The sequence below is a fragment of the Paramisgurnus dabryanus genome, chromosome 15 (genome assembly GCF_030506205.2).
Source record: "Paramisgurnus dabryanus chromosome 15, PD_genome_1.1, whole genome shotgun sequence".
In the NCBI taxonomy this organism is placed as follows: domain Eukaryota; kingdom Metazoa; phylum Chordata; class Actinopteri; order Cypriniformes; family Cobitidae; genus Paramisgurnus; species Paramisgurnus dabryanus.
Window position 1 is genome coordinate 19,181,156 of NC_133351.1, and position 22,265 is coordinate 19,203,420.

General features: G+C 38.7%; 1 protein-coding gene across 1 annotated transcript in view; it reads left to right on the plus strand.

Moving 5' to 3' along the window:
* The first annotated feature begins 595 nt into the window (after positions 1–595).
* dnah7 (dynein, axonemal, heavy chain 7) overlaps positions 596–22,265 on the plus strand; it is a 74,739-nt gene continuing 53,069 nt past the window's right edge. The window contains exons 1-27 of the mRNA XM_065251585.2: positions 596–607; positions 768–839; positions 918–999; positions 1,169–1,337; positions 1,419–1,491; positions 1,704–1,884; positions 3,400–3,472; positions 5,247–5,372; positions 5,494–5,613; positions 5,723–5,930; positions 6,025–6,186; positions 6,343–6,615; positions 6,709–6,836; positions 6,919–6,997; positions 7,339–7,563; positions 7,956–8,102; positions 8,982–9,302; positions 9,451–9,818; positions 10,018–10,204; positions 13,775–13,968; positions 16,734–16,932; positions 17,655–17,795; positions 17,901–18,113; positions 18,397–18,506; positions 18,597–18,765; positions 19,464–19,566; positions 21,821–21,948. Of these exons, the coding sequence (XP_065107657.1) occupies positions 596–607; positions 768–839; positions 918–999; positions 1,169–1,337; positions 1,419–1,491; positions 1,704–1,884; positions 3,400–3,472; positions 5,247–5,372; positions 5,494–5,613; positions 5,723–5,930; positions 6,025–6,186; positions 6,343–6,615; positions 6,709–6,836; positions 6,919–6,997; positions 7,339–7,563; positions 7,956–8,102; positions 8,982–9,302; positions 9,451–9,818; positions 10,018–10,204; positions 13,775–13,968; positions 16,734–16,932; positions 17,655–17,795; positions 17,901–18,113; positions 18,397–18,506; positions 18,597–18,765; positions 19,464–19,566; positions 21,821–21,948 (4,263 nt within the window). The remainder of the gene's footprint in view (positions 608–767; positions 840–917; positions 1,000–1,168; positions 1,338–1,418; positions 1,492–1,703; positions 1,885–3,399; positions 3,473–5,246; positions 5,373–5,493; positions 5,614–5,722; positions 5,931–6,024; positions 6,187–6,342; positions 6,616–6,708; positions 6,837–6,918; positions 6,998–7,338; positions 7,564–7,955; positions 8,103–8,981; positions 9,303–9,450; positions 9,819–10,017; positions 10,205–13,774; positions 13,969–16,733; positions 16,933–17,654; positions 17,796–17,900; positions 18,114–18,396; positions 18,507–18,596; positions 18,766–19,463; positions 19,567–21,820; positions 21,949–22,265) is intronic.

Below are 22,265 nucleotides of genomic sequence, written 5' to 3' on the forward strand. Positions count from 1 at the left end.
AGATAGAGATCTCAAAGCACCTTACGTTCAGCAGTGTACGTATTTTTAGCAAAAATTTATCCACAATAATGCAATTCCAGAATTTCCTTTTGCATGCATTTTGGCATTTACATCTCGTCTTGTCATTAGGCTTTACATTAGCCCAGCATTAAAGCATAACATTTCCAGCTGTCTTCATGTTAAACAAGCATGCATTACAATACACGTTGTTGCTGGGCGCGTGCTGGGGGAACGTGGGGTTGCCTCCATGAACTGTCGACCAATCACAGCCCGTTCCGCTGCGCCTCACGCTTCCTTGGTGACAAGGTTAGCAACGCCACGACACTTTTTCAATTCGCAAGTGACTTTTCATGAAACAAAAACAGGTAAACACTAAAGAACTTTTTCAAAAACAAACTCAAAACAACTTTATATAGTTTTAACGGCTACTGGTGCACGTAGTATCGGCCGTTGACTTTTAAACGACTGTTGGTTTAACTTGACTTAACGTTAACTGTTTGTTTTTCTTGTTGAAAGTGAAATCCTTACATCAACAAATATGTTACTCAATGTAAAGACGTAAACCAAAGTGCTTCTAACAGTTAAATCCCTAAACATGGACATACCGGTGAGTACAAAGTGAAGCAAGTTTAATTCAGGGTTTTAATAAAGTATAGTATGTTCGTACATAGACAACGTATATATTAGGATTACATTTTTGAGCGCTATAATTTAACTGCAAACTAATCGAGTTCAATGAAATAATACTCGGACTGAACATCTTTCAGGGTTCTTTGGGCCGGAAGAAATTTCCCAATAAAACAGAGGACACTGTGGGTCTGTTACCACAAATTCAACAGGTAAATGTCTGCTTAAATGCACTGTATTTTTGTTTTTAAAGATAATGTCTATGTAACAGCCATGGTTATGGTTTACAGGTTCGGTCAAAACCTCGGTGGCATGAAACAAGACCAAGCTTTGTTCTTCAGAAACATGCTCAAGACGATTCTGTGCTCTCCAGTAAGTGAAATGTTGATTTAGGCTTTTATTGAGCGATAGTAAAGTTACAAGTAACTGCAGTATTACAACCTCGACTCTATTATCTTTGTAAAAGGTCATTCCATGTAAAATTCATATAGATAGACTGATGTGGCTACGTGCCTAAAATACTTTAAAATCTCCTAAGGAGACATGCAAAAATCAGGGGTGCGATGGCATCAGACCCGTCATCATCAAAGTCAACAGCATGTGAAGTCCAAAGATGGAGGGATTGCAGGAGTGTCTTTTAAGCACCATGGAAGTTTCCAACCCAAGAGAGACCGTGAGCACTTCCGCAGTGCTCTTGTCGGAATTATTATGTAGGTTTGGTTTGCAAAATCATTTTTGTTGCTAAATTGTACCTGTCACAGATCATCACTAAAGCAAGAATATCATTATAGGCAGCGCGAAAATGCCAACACACAAGAAAGCTTTCCATCTTCATCTGGTTCAGTTGCGGAAAAAGACATTTTGGTAAGGGATTGACGTATTTGATCCACATTTGCCTGTACTGGTCTGTATGTATGGTACTCATGCTAACAGAATGGGATGTCCTCTGATTGTTCTTATCATGAGCTAAGTCGACTAGCAAAGATATAATAATTTTAGTTCCTTTTTAGTACCATGTGTCTGGCAAATGTGATTATTATGACAAAAAAAAATGTGTTTTGTGTTTTACCTTACAGAGATATTACTACTACATCCGCAATGGGATAGGCACAGAGGACGTGGCACCCATGGAAGACTCCTGGCTACAGAATGTGCTTGCTTTAATCCCAAAGCAGCTGAGGAGTTTGAGAGGAACCATTGAGGCTCTTTCAGATGAGATGAGAGAGGACTACATGCTTAATATCAAAAAGGCTATTGGTACAATCTTCACTTTTACTGATTTGTGTTTTTGGAAAGACACAGCACTTGTGTTAAATACATAAAACATAGACTGTAAAAAGATCAACCTTGATTATAAAGGATGAAGCCAAAATATCTAAAAAATAGCAGCTTTGGCTGATAACGTGTGCGCAGTAGTGATCATGCTGTATCAAGGCCCCGCCCGTTTTCCCGTTTGACTCAATCACAAACACACAAATCAAGTTATCACACCCCTTTTTAATAGCATCTAATACCTGATTTAAACTAAACGTATTATAAAAACTAACAATTAAAAGTACACTAAAATAATAGAAAAAATTGTTGGGGAGAATTAATTTGGAGTGTAAGAGATTTTTGAGCTTGGCTCACGTCCGATTCGTTAACATGAAGGGCAGGGATTATGATATATACTGCAGCCAACCACCAGGAGACGGTCGAAATATTTTGGCTTCACTTTTCAAAAAGTGTGTGAAATGCCTGGCCTTTACAGTTGTGGCTAGGAGGGATATAGCTACTACCAAAATTTCATGAAATCTCACCGGATGAGCTCTGTTTTCCTAATCCTATCCCAAAACCTAACCCTAAACCCAACATTTTATTGGATTAAGGCCGTAGCTGTATCCTATCTAGCCAGAACCGCTGTTTTTATCCTACTCCCAAATCAGTAACGTGCCATGACTTCTCTTCTAAGAAGGCAGGATTTCAAAATATGTGTTCGCACTTCGCAGCATTCAAACCTATGTGCATCACACGTCATGTCAAAATATGTGCTTGCAGCAGACGTATTGAAAGGGTTTATGATAAAAGAGATGATTGTGTTCATGTTATACTCGGAAGACATTCGCTTAACACTTAATTTTCATTACACATGAGCTCAAGCGAGAATGCAAGTGCTTCTTTTATCATGAACCCTTTTGACATATTTTGACAAGATGAGCCACACACATTACGGGCTACATTAAGGTTGTGCCGATAGATGATACTCTCATGTTTTGAAGATCGTTAGACATATGGCCGATAACGGGCTTTCATGACGATAATTGAATATAGTTTTTATTATTATAGTTTAACATTAGCATGTGCATTGTGTGCTTTTCCTCGCATAAGAAAGTTTGTGGGCTTCATGACTGCTTTGCTTGTAACGTGCGCAGATTCCTTCTCGTACGCACCTGGAATTAATGGGCATGTCAAAGAAGAGATCTCATGTCACGCCACTGTCCCAAACCTAACCTTAAACCCAACATCTCATGAGATTTGGTCGTAGCTATATCCCCTCTAGCCAGAATCGACATTTACAGTATGTGGTTTAAAGTATTAAGCTCTTGTGGCCAAAGATAAGTGAAAGAGTTCTGTTTTACCCATTGTCCTCAATGCCTACGAAATAATTACATTTTTCTTGATATTTATTCTTCTTTCTTGCTGTCTTCCTGCCCATAAAAATTCAAATGGTCAGGAACAAGCATTGTGTGTGTTGTTTTGTGATATTGGTGAAAGCCCTTACTCTCATTGCAGTGGATTTTGTGCTACGGGATCCCAGAGAGCATGAAGAGGGTAAAGCCAGAGATCTTCCACCGCATAGACAGGAGTGAGTCTTGCTAAACTCTTAGGGGCGGTTTCCCGGACAGGGATTGGTTCTGGTGGACCAATCACAGTGCTTGCGGTCTGCGTAGAACAGATGCGCTGTTAAAAATTTTGCGAGTTGCACGTCAGGCTACGCGGAGCTACGCAGAGGCTATGGATAACCTATGGCGTAGAGCTTACGCACGACTATAAATCGGACTAGTGCTAAGACTAGTCCTAAGACTAGTCCTAGACTATAATAAATGTAAGAACTGTCCAAACAGAAAACAATTTGCACTGACATATCTTATAATACATCACCGCCTTTTGTTTAGCTAAAAAATCCACACAAGTGGGTCATTCTACAGAAAAGGTGGAATTCGAGTGATGGAAATCTGCTTAAATGAACTTCTTTCAAAACACCCAAAACTTCTATAATAGCATTTATTAACTTGTCAAATCTATGAATCAGCAAAACGGGGAGCTTATGTTTAATTTTTAATACATTTTTAATAAAGAATCCATGACGTTGTATCTTCAATACCTGACAAAATGAGAATATAATAATAGATAATGAATATGATAAAACTTATAAACTTAAAACATTTTCCATCTTGTTTTGTTTGCTTTTATGTTGGTCAGTTAAAGGAATAGTGCTTAGGAAGTACTCATTAGAGAAGACGGTAAAACCAGTGATGGTAACACCAATGATGGTAACACCAATGACATAAATTTGGGGGACAAATATTTATTTGATATGATTCATATTAATAGTGTATTTTTACCATTTCAGTGTTGTAGTAAGTTCATACAGGGTTAAAGGTAAATGTAAATTAGATTTTTTTTATAAAAAACATGGTTTTAAATAATAAGTAGACAGTTCAACTTCCATGTATGATCAAAGGGAGAGGGGAATTTTCAGGACCAGACATTTAAAAAAAAGTTTAAAAAAGGGAAAAAAAGACAATTACATAAATAAACTCTCTCATCATGTTAAGGACAGTCTATATTTATTAAATATATATCATTATGGGATTATTGGGTCAAATTAAATGATTAAGGGGTCTGCAAAAGCAAGGGACAAGCATTTCCACCTTTTTTGTAGAATGACCCAAGTAATGTTTTTAGTTAGGCATGTTTGTTAAAACTAGTTATTTTCTAATTAAACTAAGACCTAGTCCTGGCTTAAGCTAATTCCTAAAACCACCGCTTATTGGTTAAAGCCAGAAAACTATCACAGAGTTAAGATGGGTCATCATTTCACAAGACTTTTTTTTAAGATATCAAAAAATCTGTGGTGTCCCCAGGGTACGTATGTTAAGTTCTAGCTTAAAATACCATATAGCTAACTTATTTTAGCATGGTAAAATTGCCACTTTGTAGGAGTGAGCAAAATGTGCCATTTTTGGGTGTGTCCTTTAAAATGCAAATGAGCTGATCTCTGCACTAAATGGCAGTGCTGTGGTTGCATAGTGCAGATTAAGGGGCGGTATTATCCCCTACTGACATCACAAGGGGAGCCAAATTTCAATTACCTACTTTTCACATGCTTGCAGAGAATGGTTTACCAAAACTAAGTTACTGGGTTGTTCTTTTTCACATTTTATAGGTTGATAGAAGAACTAGGAACAAATTATAGCACTTAAACATGGAAAAAGTCAGATTTTTATGATATGTGCCCTTTAAACAATACCACTAATCATACTAAATAATGGTGTACCGTATATTTGTTAAATCTTACAATCATTTACATGTTGAGGTTTATGAAAGCATTTGTCTTTCTTTTTTGTCTTTTGCAGAATGGAAGTTATTCCAAAGCCATGGAAAAGTTCTTTTCTTCAGGCCCAGAAAAGCATAAGAAACCAGCTTCACTCAATCAATCCCACAATGCTCTCAGTACTGAATCTGTGGCAGGTGTCTTACAAGTAAGTGTCAGAAAACCATTTAAAAAAAATTTAAAAATCACAATTAACATACAATTACCTTTACAGTTCCATGACTTAGGTCCCATATTTTTTCATCCTTTTCACAATGTCAATTCTGCAGGAAGTTGCGTCTCATTGAAGTAGAGGTCTTCCACAATGAACATGAGCCTATGGAGCTGTCTGCCTTTCAGCAGTTAGTCAACAAACACATTGAATGTGCCAGAGGCATCCTCTTCACAAAGTAAATACATAGATATTTTCACATGCTCCCACTGCATTTTAAACTCAAGATCAATAAACTGCATCCTACAAAACAATGCTACTATTGATTTTTCTTTTTAATGAAACAGATGGTTACCAGATGTGCAGCAAATTTTTAAGCTTGGTATCAAGCGCAAACTCGTCCCTAGCAATACTAATGTCACTCAGCTCCAGTCCTTTTACAACTGTGTGGCCACACTCATGACATCCCAGCTCCAAAGTCTAATACTTGAATCCATTCAGGACTACACAAACCTCATCACCCAGGACCCTGTAAGATCTGTACCATTGCATTTGGTTCTCTTTCTTGGCTAACATGCTATAGATCTTCATGGCCTGAAAGTTAACCTGCCTTTCTACTTTACGTTATTAGCTTTCCATGACATGTGAGCATCTTGGGTTTGTCATAAGGCTGGTACTGGACCAAAAAAAGATCAAATTTGAACCTGATTTCAAAGTTTTTGAAGTTGCCCTGCTTAATGTTTATGACGTGATGCTGACATCTATAAGTCTGATTCCTCGGGTGGACACAGAAAGGGTAAGCATATTGTATGTTTTTATTTTTTGTGTTTTTCTTTGTGATTTGTGTTTGTATTTTTTAGGTGTTTGTATTAATAGGGTTGACAGAATATGACCCTAATGGATACTTTTGGATATCTTCTAAATCAATAAATGTATACAAAAAATGTAAATGTTTATCTAATTTTAGCCTGGCTCAGAAACACAGAGTTCCTTGAAACCTGTGGTACTGCCAGAGATCCTGGAGGCCCAGCAGCAGAAGGTCAGGCAGGTAATCCGTGCAGAAAGTGCCAGACCTATGGAGCATGTCCGTCTCTATGATAAATATGCCCTGCTAGTGTCCCAGCAAGCTGAAGAGGATGTGACCCAGTTCCTCCAGGAGCATCACTCATTCCAGGAACTGATGACGGAGGTGACCCGCTATCAACAGTTAGCGGATGAGATCCAGTACAGCACCGTCAAGGTTCATGGTTATTTGCATCTATTGTTCTTGTTCACACAATTTTTCCATAAAGTACTAACATTAATGTGACACGTTTACTTTTCTGTGTTTTAGGTGGTGCGTTTGGGTATGTTTGAAGTCCACTCCCATGAACTGGTACGTTCCCTTGTTAAGCGAGCGGAGGGTCTCATGCAAAGACTGGTCACTCAGATGTTGAAGGATCATCAAGAGTTCAATAAGAAGTAAATCACTGAAAAAGTCCTGAAACACTTTGTTTGTAATCTGTTGTTTCATGGTTTGGTAATTTGTGTTAATGAATTGTAGGTTGTGTGAGGAATATGATAAAATATCAAAGAAAGCACTGAGCCATCCATCAAACACGCAGGAACTCATGGATCTTATGGTAAAACTGACCACCTCTCTTCTTGAACCTTTATTTGTGTAGTTGCTATAGACAAAGATATTTAATATTATTAAGATATATCACTGTTATTGATATGAATAAGAGAGATTGCAGCGTTGAGTATAGCTCGCCTTCCAGTAAAAAGAGCCAATCGTCAACCCTTTAAGATTGACATCCTCTGGGGGAGAGACTTGGCGCATACGCAGTATCTGACAAGTCTTGCTTTAGTGAAACTGGAGGCATTGCAAATATGGTGTCACAGTGACGCAACTTCCTTAAAAATACTGCTATGGACATTTTTTGTGATCTTAATGTCATGTAGTATTTGTCATTTTTTGTAGGCATATGTGAAGAAGGCAGAAACAGAAGAGATGCCTCAGCTGGAACTAAAGCTGCATGAGTCAAATAGCAGGTTGTGTTTTTTGGTGGATTATGTCACATTCTCCCTCACAGATATTCAATTGAACAGCAAGACATTCCAGAGTCACACACGAATGCCAGCGATTTTTGATCAGCATCGCCAGATCATTAAGGAAAAGACCGGACAGTTCCAAGATGGCCTCAAGGTACAAGACACCACTCAATGGGCAATCAAACCAAGCTGATTCTCTAACACAAGGAACTTGCAAAATAACTGGTCAGACCGAACATTGAAACATACATTGTCATCATGGCAACAAATGTATTTGCCTGTGGTTCACATACACAACACACTTTCATACAATGCCACTCCATTATGAAGTGCAAATAAGAAAAGCAATTAGGGCAAACAATAAGGAAACTCTAACCATAAGCACATGCTGCAACCTAGCAACAACAAAAATAACAATAAGCCAGTAACACAAACACAAATATCCACCAATTAAACAAACATTATTTAGATATAGAAGTCATCAAAATGTTTTCTTTTTAATACAGCTGTGCTAATGCATGTGATGATGTGTGTTTTTTGTGATAGCTGAGGTGTGAGAGGGCTTTGGAGGACCTAGAGAGTTATGCCAAGCAAGTGGAGGAGTTTGTAACCTTTGGTGACCTCTCTGAGCTCAACAAGTACCTGAAAAAAGCCCAGGTCCTCAATTCCAAACTGGAAGTTGTTACGGAAAAGGTACTGCTGCAGTTGTCTATAAGATATTCACCAGTATAGAACAATCAATAACAACCATTATTTTTATGCTCTGTTAATAACAATGAATATTAAAGCAGAACTGCTCCATCAGTCTTAAAGGGACACTCATTTTTCAGCTCCCCTAGAGTTAAACATTTGATTTTTACCTTTTTGGAATCCATTCAGTTGATCTCTGGGTCTGGCGGTACCACTTTTAGCATAGCTTAGCATAATTCATTGAATCTGATTAGACCATTAGACCAGATATTATGCCATATTATGGCTAGGAACTATACTCTCATCCTGGCGTAATAATCAAGGACATTGCTACTGTAACATGGCTGCAGGAGGCGCAATGATATTACACACTGCCCGAAAACAGTCCCCTGCCATTGAAAGTTACTAAGGGGACTATTTTCGGGCAGTGCGTAATATCACTACGCCTGCTGCAGCCATGTTACAGCAGCAATGTCCTTAATTATTACGCCAGAATGAGAGTATAGTTCCTAGTCATATCTGCCTAGAAAAACTTAATTTTCTGTCTGTCTTAGTACACGATGTAACTATAGAGTCAAGTTTTAAATAGGAAAAATATCCAAACTCTTTGGTTATTTTTTGCCACGATGCTAATGGTCTAATCAGATTCAATGGATTGTGCTAAGCTATGCTAATAGTGATAGGGCCAGACCTGGAATTCAGCTGAATGGATTCCAAAACGGTACAAATCAAATGTTTAACTCTAGGGAAGCTGGAAAATATATTTATATTATATATTTTAAAAAAATTGTCCCTTTAAAGAGGTTTTTGTAGGTTAAACAATGGCAAACTAAGTGCAAATGTCCTAAACAGAGCTGCCAACCATCTTTTTTTATTCATCAGATCGGGGGCTTCAACCAGGAGGAGGAGGCCTTTGGTTGGCCTGTCTCTCAGTACCCACAACTCAAAACAATTCAGGACCGCCTTCTCCCATACATGCGGCTGTATGAGACGGCGGCTGAGTTTAAAAAGCAGCACCATCAGTGGGTGCATGGCCCGCTCACAGCTGTCAACCCAGACAAAGTGGAATCTGATGTGGCAAATTACAGCCGCTCCCTGTACAAGCTTGAGAAAAACCTCCAGGAGTCGCCCAGCGCTCTCCAAATCGCAACCTCTGTGAAGGCAGAAGTAGAGGCGTTTAAGGAACACATTCCTCTAATACAGGTGCTTTACAGATATATGATGAATAAGATAAAGGGATGGGGTGTATAAAGATTTTCAGAAATCTGCAAACTGCGTACCGTTCTAGGTCATCTGTGTGTGCAGATTCTGTACAGGCCCACTCATAAATTACTGTGATTTGTTTCGCCAGGTGCTGTGTAATCCGGGTCTCCGAGATCGGCATTGGGAGGCCATGTCAACAGTAGTCGGCTTCCCCCTCAAGTCGTCAGAAGAGGAAGCCTGTGTGGCACACTTTCTTCCCTTGCATCTAGAAAATCATCTCCCCACCTTCGAAACCATCAGTGAAGCGGCCAGTAAGGAACATGGACTGGAGAAGGCCATGGAACGCATGGCCGGTGAATGGGCCGGGATGGAGTTTAACCTCCTGCCCTATCGTGAAACCGGGACTTCGATTCTGTCATCATTGGATGAGATACAGATGCTTCTGGATGACCACATTGTCAAGACCCAGACCATGAGAGGCTCGCCCTTCATCAAGCCGTTTGAGACTGAGATACGGTGAGCAATAAAATCTGTATTTTTTGAGTGTATTATCCATCATGTAGTACAAGTAGTAGGTTGGCCAAAAAATTGCATTGCACAGTTTCATATACTACAAATAGGATGTTATGTTTTACACGAACATTCAAAGGAAGCAGTTGTTAGCCATCTGTTCATTATACTATAGATCCAATTAACATGAATATCTGCATCTCAGGGAGTGGGAGAATAAGCTGCTTTTGCTGCAGGAAATTCTCGATGAGTGGTTGAAGGTTCAGGGCACCTGGCTGTACCTTGAACCCATCTTCAGTTCCCCAGACATCATGTCCCAGATGCCAACCGAAAGAGATCGCTTTACATTGGTGGACAAAACTTGGAGGGACACTATGAAACAAGCCAGCTTGGTGAGCCCCACATCTGCTGTTTTTTTCACACAATATTAGGTTTGTTCATGTCTAGAATACAGAGTAACTCTTTTGAGAAGTGTTGCGTTCATTTTTCATTTTCTCGTGACACGTCTTTAGAGATGTTTGTGTGAAAGTAGTCTATTCATGACAAATGAGACCGAGCTGTCAGACACGTACCCAAATACAGTTGCTTTAACAAAGATGCTTCAATATGTAATTGCGGTCTTCAGCCTCTATGCTATGAGAGACATCAATATCTGTTGTCCTCCTCTAAACACAAAAGCGTCACCCGGTTCTGCCATCAAATAGGAATTATAGATTTTGTCTGGGGGGACTCAAACCAGACAGTGTGCAGAAATGAGGTCGTCAAACAGTTTTTCACTTGGAGAAAATGTGGGTCCACACCTTCGGCAAAACCTCTTAAAGAGGTTTCAAAGAGAGTTGAAGCGAACTGATTCTTGGCACAGAATTCCCTATACGAGACTAGATGACCATGCATGACAACTAGGAGGTGTGTTTATGTCTTATTTTTTTTATATAAATAAACATTCAAAAGAATTCTGATTAAAATGAATTTTATTGTACAACAGTCTGTTGCCAGATCAAGTTGTAATCAGTTGATTCTGCTGACTGCAACATCAGATTTGCCACTAGGTGTCTCTCTTCATCTGCGGTACACACAGAGCAGCCAGCCGCCTCCGGATCTTGTTTACTCTTTTCTAGTGCATTTCTTACTTTCCTCATTTGACAGTAAAGGAGATAAACATTTTGTAATTGAATTCAAAGTTTGTTTTTTCAGGATGTTTTCTTCTTGAATAATTCCCTCCGTGATTTCCGTCTTACATTATAAGCCATAAACAGCTCTTCTGTGAAAAGCAAATATATATTTATATATTTTATTTCAGCTGGAAGGCAGATGCTCTTGCCTGTTGCGTTTTTAAAGTAAAACTGGTTTGATAAGAAGAAACACAAGATATGCTCATAACAGTGCAATGTGTGGGATACATTTGTGTAGATGAAAATCTAAGTTTTATGCTTAACAAAATAGTAAGGAAGGTTGTTCACATACTGTATGTGGCTGTTTTGAGACATAAAGTATTTATTTTTTAAGCATTCATGAAGGAAAAACTTGAGAATCTTTGAATCAGTATCCGTATCTGTTGAAAAACCCACCTGCATTTTTCTGCAGCCTGTGAAAGAAAGCCGATGATTTCAGAACCTCTCCATTCAGACACATTCAGACATCACTCACGCTCTTGAATGCAATTGAAGTTGACGGCAAGAGAGAATAATTATATAGTAATTGGCATGACATCCCTTCCATCTCTTTCGTGACAGTCATCCAGTGCTATCTTTCACATTTTAAAGGTTATTTTGAGATGGCTTTGGTTATTAACAACCCCTCATTAGTTTATCCCAATCTCTTTCAGGAAACTCGGGTCTTTTTGTCATTTAAAAGTGATCGTTAAACTTCAATCTCCTCGTGAGCGCACTAAGTCTCCTCACTGTGGGTAATAGAAAATCAATAGCAATCCGAAAAGGGGAAAAAGCAATTATTATCTCTTTACAGGTGAGCAACATCTGTAAGGGGTAGTAAGGGAGGGGACAGGTCCAATTGTTTCCTCTTTCTCTAATGAAGGACATGGCCTTCAGACAACCTTTGAAGGACTGTTTGAAAATCAGAAAGCGAAAGGCGAGATGAATTTTCCTGGTGGGAGACACATTTATAAATTAAGTGTAGGTGGTGAAATATGACGATCGCACTACTGGCCTGCCCTAGCCCTCTTTTCATCAATGGATTTGTCTGAGTGAAGAGAAATAAAAGGAGTATTATGTGTTATATATCATTACTCCTAATTTCAAGTTAAGACAGGCCTTAGACAGAGTTTGAGAGGCTTCTTTTTAAATGTGTCTAACATTAATAGCAATGGTAACACTCTCAAGTATTCAAAGACACAGTATGTAGGATTTTACCACTTGAGGTCGCATTTTCAAAACAATAATAAAGGCAAAGCTTAAAGGTGCTCTGAGCGAATTCACGCGTTTTAGGCCATAATTTTTTTTTTCATACAGTTTTGAAACTGTATGAAACATTTTTCATACAATTCATACATCTCCTCACTATCTGCTAGCTGCCTGTCCCTTGAACAGACTGTAAAAAAATGCGGTCTCTGTAGACAGCGCAGGCTCCACAAACTGCAACAAAAACAAAGTGGTCAAACCTACCACCACGAAACTTAACAAAGTGTTCCAGCCAATAAACGTCAAGAAGGATTTGGGGGTGGGGGTTGGGCGTGTTCATGACTCTTTCAGAAAGCACGGAAGGGAGGGGGAGGAGTTAGCTAAGCTCTTTTTGTTTGACAACACTTCGAACGTCAACAAAGAAGTGACGCCACACAGATTTGCATAGAGTGCCTTAAATGCCAGTATAAATGAGAGTGGAACAATGGGAGATGTTGTTTTCACCATCCAAATAGTAAAGGTTGGCGTAGGCCAGTAAGTAGATTAAAATGGTAGAAATGTGTCAACTGGTAGAGATTTTGGACTATTGTCTCTATCGAGGTTATGTGCTCATGTCACATTGCTATGCGTGTAGTCCAAGGGGCAATCTTCCGATCTCTCTGATGAAGCCAACACGGAAGTGACTTAAACTGCAGTTCATCAACGGGCCGCTATAGGTTTGCTCCAAAAGGAGTCAATCTTTATAGACCCCCATGGTAAAATGCCCAACTTTACAGCAAAAAAAGTGATTTTGATCTGTATATCTCATTTTCCCCTTCATGACAACTGAGAGGGGGGTGAATTTTTTTGTAACTCTTCGTTTTAAATTATATTAAGCCTTAAAGTACTGCATAATTAATGGCATGGCTACTTGAGTGATGGGTGAACTGCCACTCCTGTCACTACCGCCAAGCTAGGCGTGCGTGGTTTTAGCAACCAGCCACCCCAGCTTCACCCATGTCCTGCCTCTTTACCCATTTTTGGTTATCTGCGAGGGATGCGTGCCAAGATGGCAACGACAGGCTTCGCCAATTATTGGCTTTTTTGGATATTTTGTTACAGAAATCTTACATATTGTGGCTTTAAACTTTGGTGCATATCACATCTCGCACTGTCTGTGCAATTAACATGATTAATGCCTCAGATGTATACAGCTTGTTGAGGTGAGGTGTGCTATTATTGTACAGAGCTGAGTGAAGAAAAATCTGATAGACTTACATTCAAGGAGAGATCTGAGCCATACTTGGGGTTTAGAAAATAATTATGACTTGGGAATGGGTTCTTTGGTTTTGGTCCACTAACTTGGTTTCTAGGACATCCTAGCATACATCTAGCCGTGTCCTAGCAACCACTCAGAACACCTTAGCAACTGCATATGTCCTGAAACTTACCCACAACGTCATAGCATCATGGTAGCCTTTGCACGGGCAGACACCATACATGTATACATATGTGTAACATACATTTTTCATTATGACTACATGGCAAAATGCAAATGAAAACATGTATTATTATAAGCACTTGTTGGATTTTTCTGAATCACATTGTGTTGTGTTTCTCTCTCAGGACAAGCATGTCCTGGCAGTGGTGGCCATTGAAAAGATGCTAGACAACATGAAACACAGTAATGAGTTGCTGGAGCTCATTCTGAAAGGTCTAAATGAATACTTGGAGAAGAAAAGACTGTATTTCCCCCGCTTCTTCTTCCTGTCCAACGATGAGCTGCTAGAGATCCTCTCAGAGACTAAAGATCCAACCAGGTACTGTAGAATTTTGGAAAGAATTCAGACTGTGGGATGAGCTTGCAGGAATGCAGGTGCTACAGTTTAAGGAAGTGTTAGGATTCTACTGTATATTGTTTAGGTAGTCCTGCTGCTGGTGTTGTTAGCGTGTTGTGAGTTAATCACACAATTTCACCACTTCCTGAAAAAGAAACAAGCTTAGTAGAGACATTTCTGAAAACTATATGATTTATAGGCTTTGGGCTTTTTTGTTAGTTGATAAGGTGAGCTGATTTTGAAGGCTTTTATCTTTAATATTCTTGGTGTGTGATATTGATTCATAATGGACTTTATGAATGCCTGACGGATAGAACTACGATAGATCAGTCTGTTGTTTATCAATTATTCAAAAAACCTTACTGTGCTTTACAGTAGGTTTGGGTCAATTTTTGATGTGTGGAGCTTTTTCTGGCTTTTCAAAGAATAACAGAAAACCTTCAAAATGGTATTTTTTGTATATATGAAGAGTTCAGGTGCAAATGTGACCACATGTGTTCTTGTAAATAAGCATTTTTTTAATCAAACTTTTATGTTTAGGTTCAGTCATTTTACTTTAATAGAAATTTAAAGGTTAATAGACAGTAATTGAAATGTCTCATTTTCACAAATGCCACTTTAGTAATACCATTGGTATTTAAATAATTTTGACTTTGTCTTTCACTACGAAACCCTACATGCAGAATTTTTGTACATGCAAAATATTTTGCTTCTAAATAATAGCAATCCAGCCATTCTTTACAGTCCTTTCTGAATAAAGGTAAAAATTCTGTCAGTATCCAAATACGGGAAACCGAGAGCATTCGGTTAATGACATTATCTCATTATATTATTATATATAAAGTACTGTGCAAAAGTTTTAGTCCCCCATCCTCAGCTTTGTTGTTTTAGCAAAGTTTTAAAGTCCATCCGTATTTATTTTTCACTCTTTTTATTAAGATACAAACAGAAAATACAGGAAATATGTACACAAAATTAAAAACAAAACAATTTTCAGAACTAAATGTCTTCTTCAGGCATCAATCAAAAGTCATTCCATGAGAATTAGAGATTTAATTTAATTTAGGTTTAAGAGATCCTGCAGCTTCCTGCTATTGATCAAGTGGTAGGGGAGTTTACTCTAAATACTTGACAGACTTCAGCTTACACTTTTATACTGTTTTTAATACTACATACACATTTCCTGTATTTTCTGGGTGTATTCTTTTTTTTTTATAATATTTTTTTTTGGGCCATTTTGCCTTTATTGATAGACAGTAGATTTTAGAGACGACAGAAAAGTAGAGGGTGGAGAGAGGGGTATGGGATCGGCAAAGGACCTCGAGCCGGGACTCGAACCCGGGCCGCCGGAAGCGCGCCCGCACCACACGTCGGAGCGCTGCCCACTACACCATCGGCTCCGACTTTCTGGGTGTATTCTAAAAAAGAACCTAAGAAATAATTATATATGATCACTATTCAATTGCAAAAACCATACATGTAATGGTAGCATGGTGCCTTAAGACTTTTGCATAGTACTGTATATTATTGATGCATGTCACAATTTTAAAAACATAAAGATATTCTAATCATTTAACTACACTGGTGTCAAAAAACCCCAAATAACTGTATTTTAGATTTCACTTTCTTTTTAAAGATATTAATAGTTGTCATTATTACTCTTCAAACTATTTCATGGTCCCTAAGGGTTCAGCACTCATTAGAATTTTCTTGATGTAGAGTTTATTTTTTAAAATAGCTTAAGTTGTCACATAGCCTAGTTTGGCATGTCTTAATGGGCACATCGAAACTTACTGTATCTGTCCACTTCCGCCTGTATGAGGTCTGACAAATAACAATGAAGGACAAACGAAAAGCAATTTCGCTTTACCATGGCCTTGGAAAACTCATTTTGAACCTCTTAAAACCCACTATTTACTGAGGAAATTTAATTATAGAGCTTTTTCTTCTCCATATGACACTCTGCCCTACTTTCTCTGATGTGGCTCCCTTGTGCAAGCCCTTGATGTATAAGCAAATCTTGTCTTATTTCACCCCAGGTATTTGTTTAATAACGAATATGACCACAGAAGCTGGGCTCTTGGTCTTGCACAACTTGTAGTGTTTGCCTTAGCTTGCCTTGTTTGCTCTCTGTTACTAATGCTGATAAGTGTATCCTTGTGCTTAAATCTCTCTTTCTCTCTCCCTTTCCCTGCACTGTATTTCATTGTCATCTTTGTGGAGCACATATTGCATATGAGAACTTCATAAGACTTACTCACTTTACAGATTTTTTTTATTTTATTTGCAGAGGTGCAGTTACCAATTCAAACTGCATTTTCTTTAAAGTTACATACTACACACTGAGTAGTACAAGTGTACAAGTGATATGATATATACTTCAGTCATTTAGTAATTGTTTTTGCATGCAACCTCCCACTAAGCAATAGCCATTATTTTAACGTCTAGGTTAACTATATACTGTATACCAATATACAAGTCCCGCTATGAGTAACCAAAAAATAATAATAATCATTTACATGTTGTTCTTGCCAAAATAACTTGTGAGATGTATGATATTCCATCATGTAAGCAAAGTAATACATTTTTTTATTTATATTTGTGCTAGAGTTCTATTACAGTGTATTTCACTTACAGGCCAAATATTGCCTTGCTTCAGCCTAGACATCTGGGCTATTAGATGTCTTTTAAATGCAAAATGGTTTTCTGGGCTTAAAAATGGCCATACTACTGGCTTTGTATTTCAGAGTGCAGCCTCACCTAAAAAAGTGTTTCGAGGGCATTGCTAATGTCGTGTTCACTGACGTTCTGGACATCACTCATATGAAGAGTAGTGAAGGGGAGGTGGTGGAGCTTTTGGAAACCATCTCCACCTCTAAAGCTCGTGGGCAGGTGGAGCAGTGGCTCCTGGAGCTAGAGAGTGGCATGCTTCGCTCTATACACAAGGTACAATCAAGTACAACTACTCTTTAAATGCCAATACACATTTTAGTCTGGCCTGTAATAGGTACATTTAATTACATTTGAAATGCTTTTGACATTGTTTTACATTATAGTGCAGTAAGACGTGATTAAATACAATTGAAACACTTAAAATAACACTTGGTTTTATACTTTAGTAACAGCAATACAGTATGTCCTACCCAACCTGATCTCACAAAGTTCCGTGGGATAGTCACAGAATTTTGCTAATTTTTCCGTGGCATTCTCACGGATTGGTTACCCAACTGCTTTTTCCTATTTTAAACCATTTTCGCTTCGGTTTAGGGTTAGATTTGGTGTTTGCGTTAGTATGTCACTTTAACTATTGGTTTATACTATTTTTTTCTGATTTATTCTTTTATATTTTCTAAACTTTAAACAATTGTCGCCTGGCGTTGGGGTTAGAGTTGGGTTTGGGTAGGGATGTCATTTCTTGTAAATCTAACCCTTAACCGAAGCGAAAACAGTAAGAAAATAGGACAAAACAGTTGAGTTACCAACTCGTGAGAATGCCACGTAAAAAGACAGTCCATAGCAGGGCAAATGCAGAGATCCGTGAGAAATCCACAGAAAAATGAGCAAAAAATTCCGTCGAAAATTCATGAGATCAGGCTGGTCCTACCATGATTGTTTTATAATTGAAAGAATAATAAAAAAAAACGAATCTCTCACCTCCTGCCTGTCAGGTGATAGGAGATGCATATGAAGCGTATCCCAAAGACCTGAGGATTAACTGGGTTAGGGCCTGGCCGGGTCAGACTGTGCTCTGCGTCTCACAGGTTTTCTGGACACAGGATATTCATGAAGCCATTGCAAAGGGACCAAAGGCATGTTCCACAAGCAACACATTTTATTAATCTACTGTAGTTTTGTATGCTTTTATATTTTACTCAGTGGTCATTTATGACTGAATATTTCCTTTTTTACATCAGGCTCTGCAGGCGTATCTGGAACAAAACAATTCTCAGATAGATGACATTGTGACTCTGGTGCGCGGCAAACTGTCCAAACAAAACCGGGTAACACTGGGAGCACTGGTGGTGCTTGATGTTCACGCCCGGGATGTGCTGGCCTCTCTGGTTCAGAAGGGTGTGGATGATGAAACCAACTTTGAGTGGCTCAGCCAACTGCGCTACTACTGGATCGTAAGTCATTTCGAGTGGCTGTTATGGAAATGTTTCTCTGTGGAGTCGATTCAGATTGAAGGAGAAACTTGTAAGGCGCACTCCAATGGTGAAAAAGGCCACTTTAGGAAAAATCACTGTGTATTGGCTAAAACTGCCTGTATCAGAGTTTACCATGATGTTTGTGTGTGTCTGTGACTTGATGTTTCAGTGTTGTATATACTGTGTCTGGCTTTTTTGTTGGGATAAACAGATATTCTGCTATGATGCCCTTTGTCTCTCAGCTTTGACTTGATCTGTGCAGGAAAACCAACTTCAGACAAAGATGATCAATGCAGGCTTGGCTTATGGCTATGAATATCTTGGAAACACACCACGCTTGGTCATCACCCCTCTCACTGATCGCTGCTATAGGTCAGAATGCATTACAGTACATTTTGTATAATGCTCTAAACCGTAGCATTTTCTCCTAAGCTGTATCTTTTTTCATGTTTTCTTTATTAGAACTTTATTTGGTGCCCTACATTTACACTTGGGCGGAGCCCCAGAAGGCCCTGCAGGTACCGGAAAGACTGAAACCACCAAAGACTTGGCTAAAGCCATAGCTAAACAGTGTGTGGTCTTTAACTGCTCAGATGGCTTGGACTATATTGCGCTGGGCAAGTTCTTTAAGGTAGATCTACTAAGTCTACAATTATAATGTTTATCATGAAGTTATTTTACAAGTGTAAGTTATTGACACATGTCAGAATAATTCTCAGAGCTTATAAAGCTATATAAATGTAATTATTATTATTATATGTTACTATATTGGTCAATGATGGTCACTAATCAGATGAAGAAATTTGGGACATTGACAATGTTATCTCTTGTCTGCAAAATGATTGCTGCTTCCATTTAAGTTGCATGAATCATAAGGTTTTGGACAAGATTGAAGAGTACTTGCCAGCAAGAGTGCATGTTATCTTTATAGCAAAAGCACATACCAAATGCTAAGAAATTGAATTTTGAAATTCATTCTCATATTGTATGTTAAAAAATATTTAATTAGATAAACGCAGAATAAAAGCTTTTGACCTGACAAGTGGTCTCTGACTTTTGACTAGATCCCACTGTAGCATTTTAATGCAGACATGCCAGTTCTCCTTTTAGCTTGCTGTGCTTGCGAAGATTTCACCCCTTGGCTTTGCAGCATCAATGCTATCAGTGAACTACAGCTGTATCTTAATCAGAGAGTTAACAATTGCACAGGGCTTATGATTTTAATGACATCTTGCTCGCCTCTTGTCAGTTTCCTGATATCTGGCAGCGCAGGACTGCTCAAGACTACATTCGCTGTAAGTCACGTTACAACTGCTTGGTCTCTTCCAGGGCCTGTTGTCGTCTGGTGCCTGGGCCTGCTTTGATGAGTTTAATCGAATCGATCTGGAAGTGCTTTCTGTGGTGGCTCAGCAAATTTTAACCATTCAGAGAGGTGCGTGTTTGTGTGCAGATTTTGAGTTGTAATGTCAACTGCAATGTCAGGTTATTTGAATAATCAATCAATGGAGCTACAGAAAAACTCTGTTTTGAATCATCTGGTATGTTATTAAACTTAACAGAGGCCTAGATCAGAACCTGATGAGTAAGTCAAGCAGGATTCTTAAAGGATTAGTCAATTTTCTTAAAAAAATGTTGATGTCTTTCTTTGTTCAGTCAAGAAGAAATTATGTTTTTTGAGGAAAACATTCCAGGATTTTTAATGGACTTTAATGGACCCCGACACTTAACAGTTGTAATGCAGTTTAAAATTGCAGTTTCAAAGGGCTCTAAACGATCTCAATCGAGGCATAAGGGTCTTATCTAGGGAAACGATGGTCATTTTTGGCAAAAAAATATATTAAAAAAATGCACTTTCAAACCACAACTTCTCATCTTTCTCCGGTCCTGTGACGTGCCAGCCCGACCTCACGTAATACGTCATCACATCAAGAGGTCACAGATGACATATGCGAAACTACAACCCAGTGTTTACAAGTGTGGAGAAAGAGGAGCATTCCGACGTTGTTGTATGTCGAACATTAATTAATGTCTTTGTGTTAGTTTGTTGTTTAAATGGGCCGCAAATATGCGTTTCATATAGGTAACACGTTACCTTTTGACATTATTACGCAATTACGTGACAAAAAAAACGACAATTGTGTCGCTAGATAAGACCCTTATGCCTCGTTTGTGATTGTTTAGAGTCCTTTGAAACTGCAATTTTAAACTGCATTAAAACTGTTAGGTGTTGGGGTCCATTAAAGTCCATTAAAATGAGAAAAATCCTGGAATATTTTCCTCAAAAAACATAATTTCTTCTTGACTGAACAAAGAAAGACATCAACATTTTGGATGACATGGGGTGTGAGTAAATTATCTGGATTTTTTTAAGAAAATTGACTCATCCTTTAAATCACATAAATATATAGGGCCCTATCTTGCACCCAGCGCAATTGACTTTGTCAGTGACGCATGTATCATTCGTATTTTGCACCGGCGCACAGCGGGTTTTTCCCTCCACAGACGCACGTCGGCAAACTAGGGAATGGACTTGCGCTCCCTGGGCGGTTCAGCGCAAAAAAAGAGGCGTGTTCCGGCGCAAACCATCTCTGATGCTATTTTGCAGTTTCAAAAAACAATTGCGCCACTGACCAGAAAAAACTAGTCTAAAGTCAGTGGCGCGTTGCGCGTTGTTCATTATGCTAATTTAAGGGCGCATGCTTGACCATTATGTATAGAGTGCACAACGCGCATACACTTTGCATCTAATCTACACAGATGCAACAGTTATTTTTGCAAATCATAAATTGTTACACTAAAAAATATTAACACATGAGATAAGGGGAATCATAATTGTGTTAAAAAATTCTCATGCAAATAACGATTAAAATATTTTCATAAGTTTGTTGTGTGGCTGTATTGACTGTATGTTTATTTTATGTAAATAATAATTAAAATGTTTTCATAAGAAACCTTAATGTATATGAACTTGATTTGTAAGAGTACTTTGGGGTTGGACCTTGGTTGCGTTTCTTGGGTCCGATTTCAAAGCCCCCAAACCCTTTCAGCGGTGAGGGTGGACGCAGCGATGTCCTCTGCTGGCGTCTGTGTAGAGGCAGATCCACCTCCCGTTACACGGCGTGCCCGATTTATGCTGGCAAGCTTGGGATTCCCCCGTCTCCTGACATCATTGTAGCGCTTGGCGCAACGATGGGGATGACAGCTGATGAGCTGATTTCCTCTCACGCCTGTTTAACCTATGCTGATTTGGGCGGGTTTCTCCCATCCCCATACAAAACAACTTCTCTGTCTTTGACTGCTCTTACAAGAACGTCGGTCTCCTCGTCTGTAAACCGCTCCTGGCGTACGCCTGGTAAATCCGTCATAATAATAGCAACCCGCCATGGAACTTGCGCCCTTGCGTTTAAAGGGAATGTTGGATAGCGTTCTGATTGGTTTATTTGACGTTACGCCCAAACCACACCTATGAATAATGAACCTACTTCAGACCAACCCCTTATTGATTTGCGCCCGGTGCAAGAGTTATTTTTCACGTTGGGAAAATAGCAACAGCGCCCAAGATCCGCCCACAAACTCAATTGCGCGTTGCGATTCGCACTTGCGTTTCAGATCGTTAAAATAGGGCCCATAGAATTTAATGAGATTTCTTTAGTTTGGATTTGAATGCATGGTCTTTTTTTACATAGGTATTTCTGCCCATGCTGAGATGCTGCTGTTTGAGGGAACAGAGCTTAAACTGAACCCTACCTGTGCAGTATTCATCACCATGAACCCAGGATATGCTGGACGCTCTGAACTACCTGATAACTTAAAGGCATGGAAAATAGGACAGTTCATATTTAGATGAATTAATGTGTAATTGAATGTAATATATAACTTCAGCACGTAGGTTGTAAGGCCCTGAAGCTTAAATATCTTTTATAGATAAAAATAACTTGAAAAATGTTTTGCTGACATTTTACATTAGGTTTAACTTTTTAAAATAAGCTTAATTTTGTAATGTGTCTTGTATGTAATATGTTGTAATATCTTTAGTGTTCTCATAATATTCTTTTATTTCTTACATACATTCACTGTGTCTGTCTTTTTTCAGTAGATTGCCCATTGTGCAGGTTCTGTGATTGAGTGATG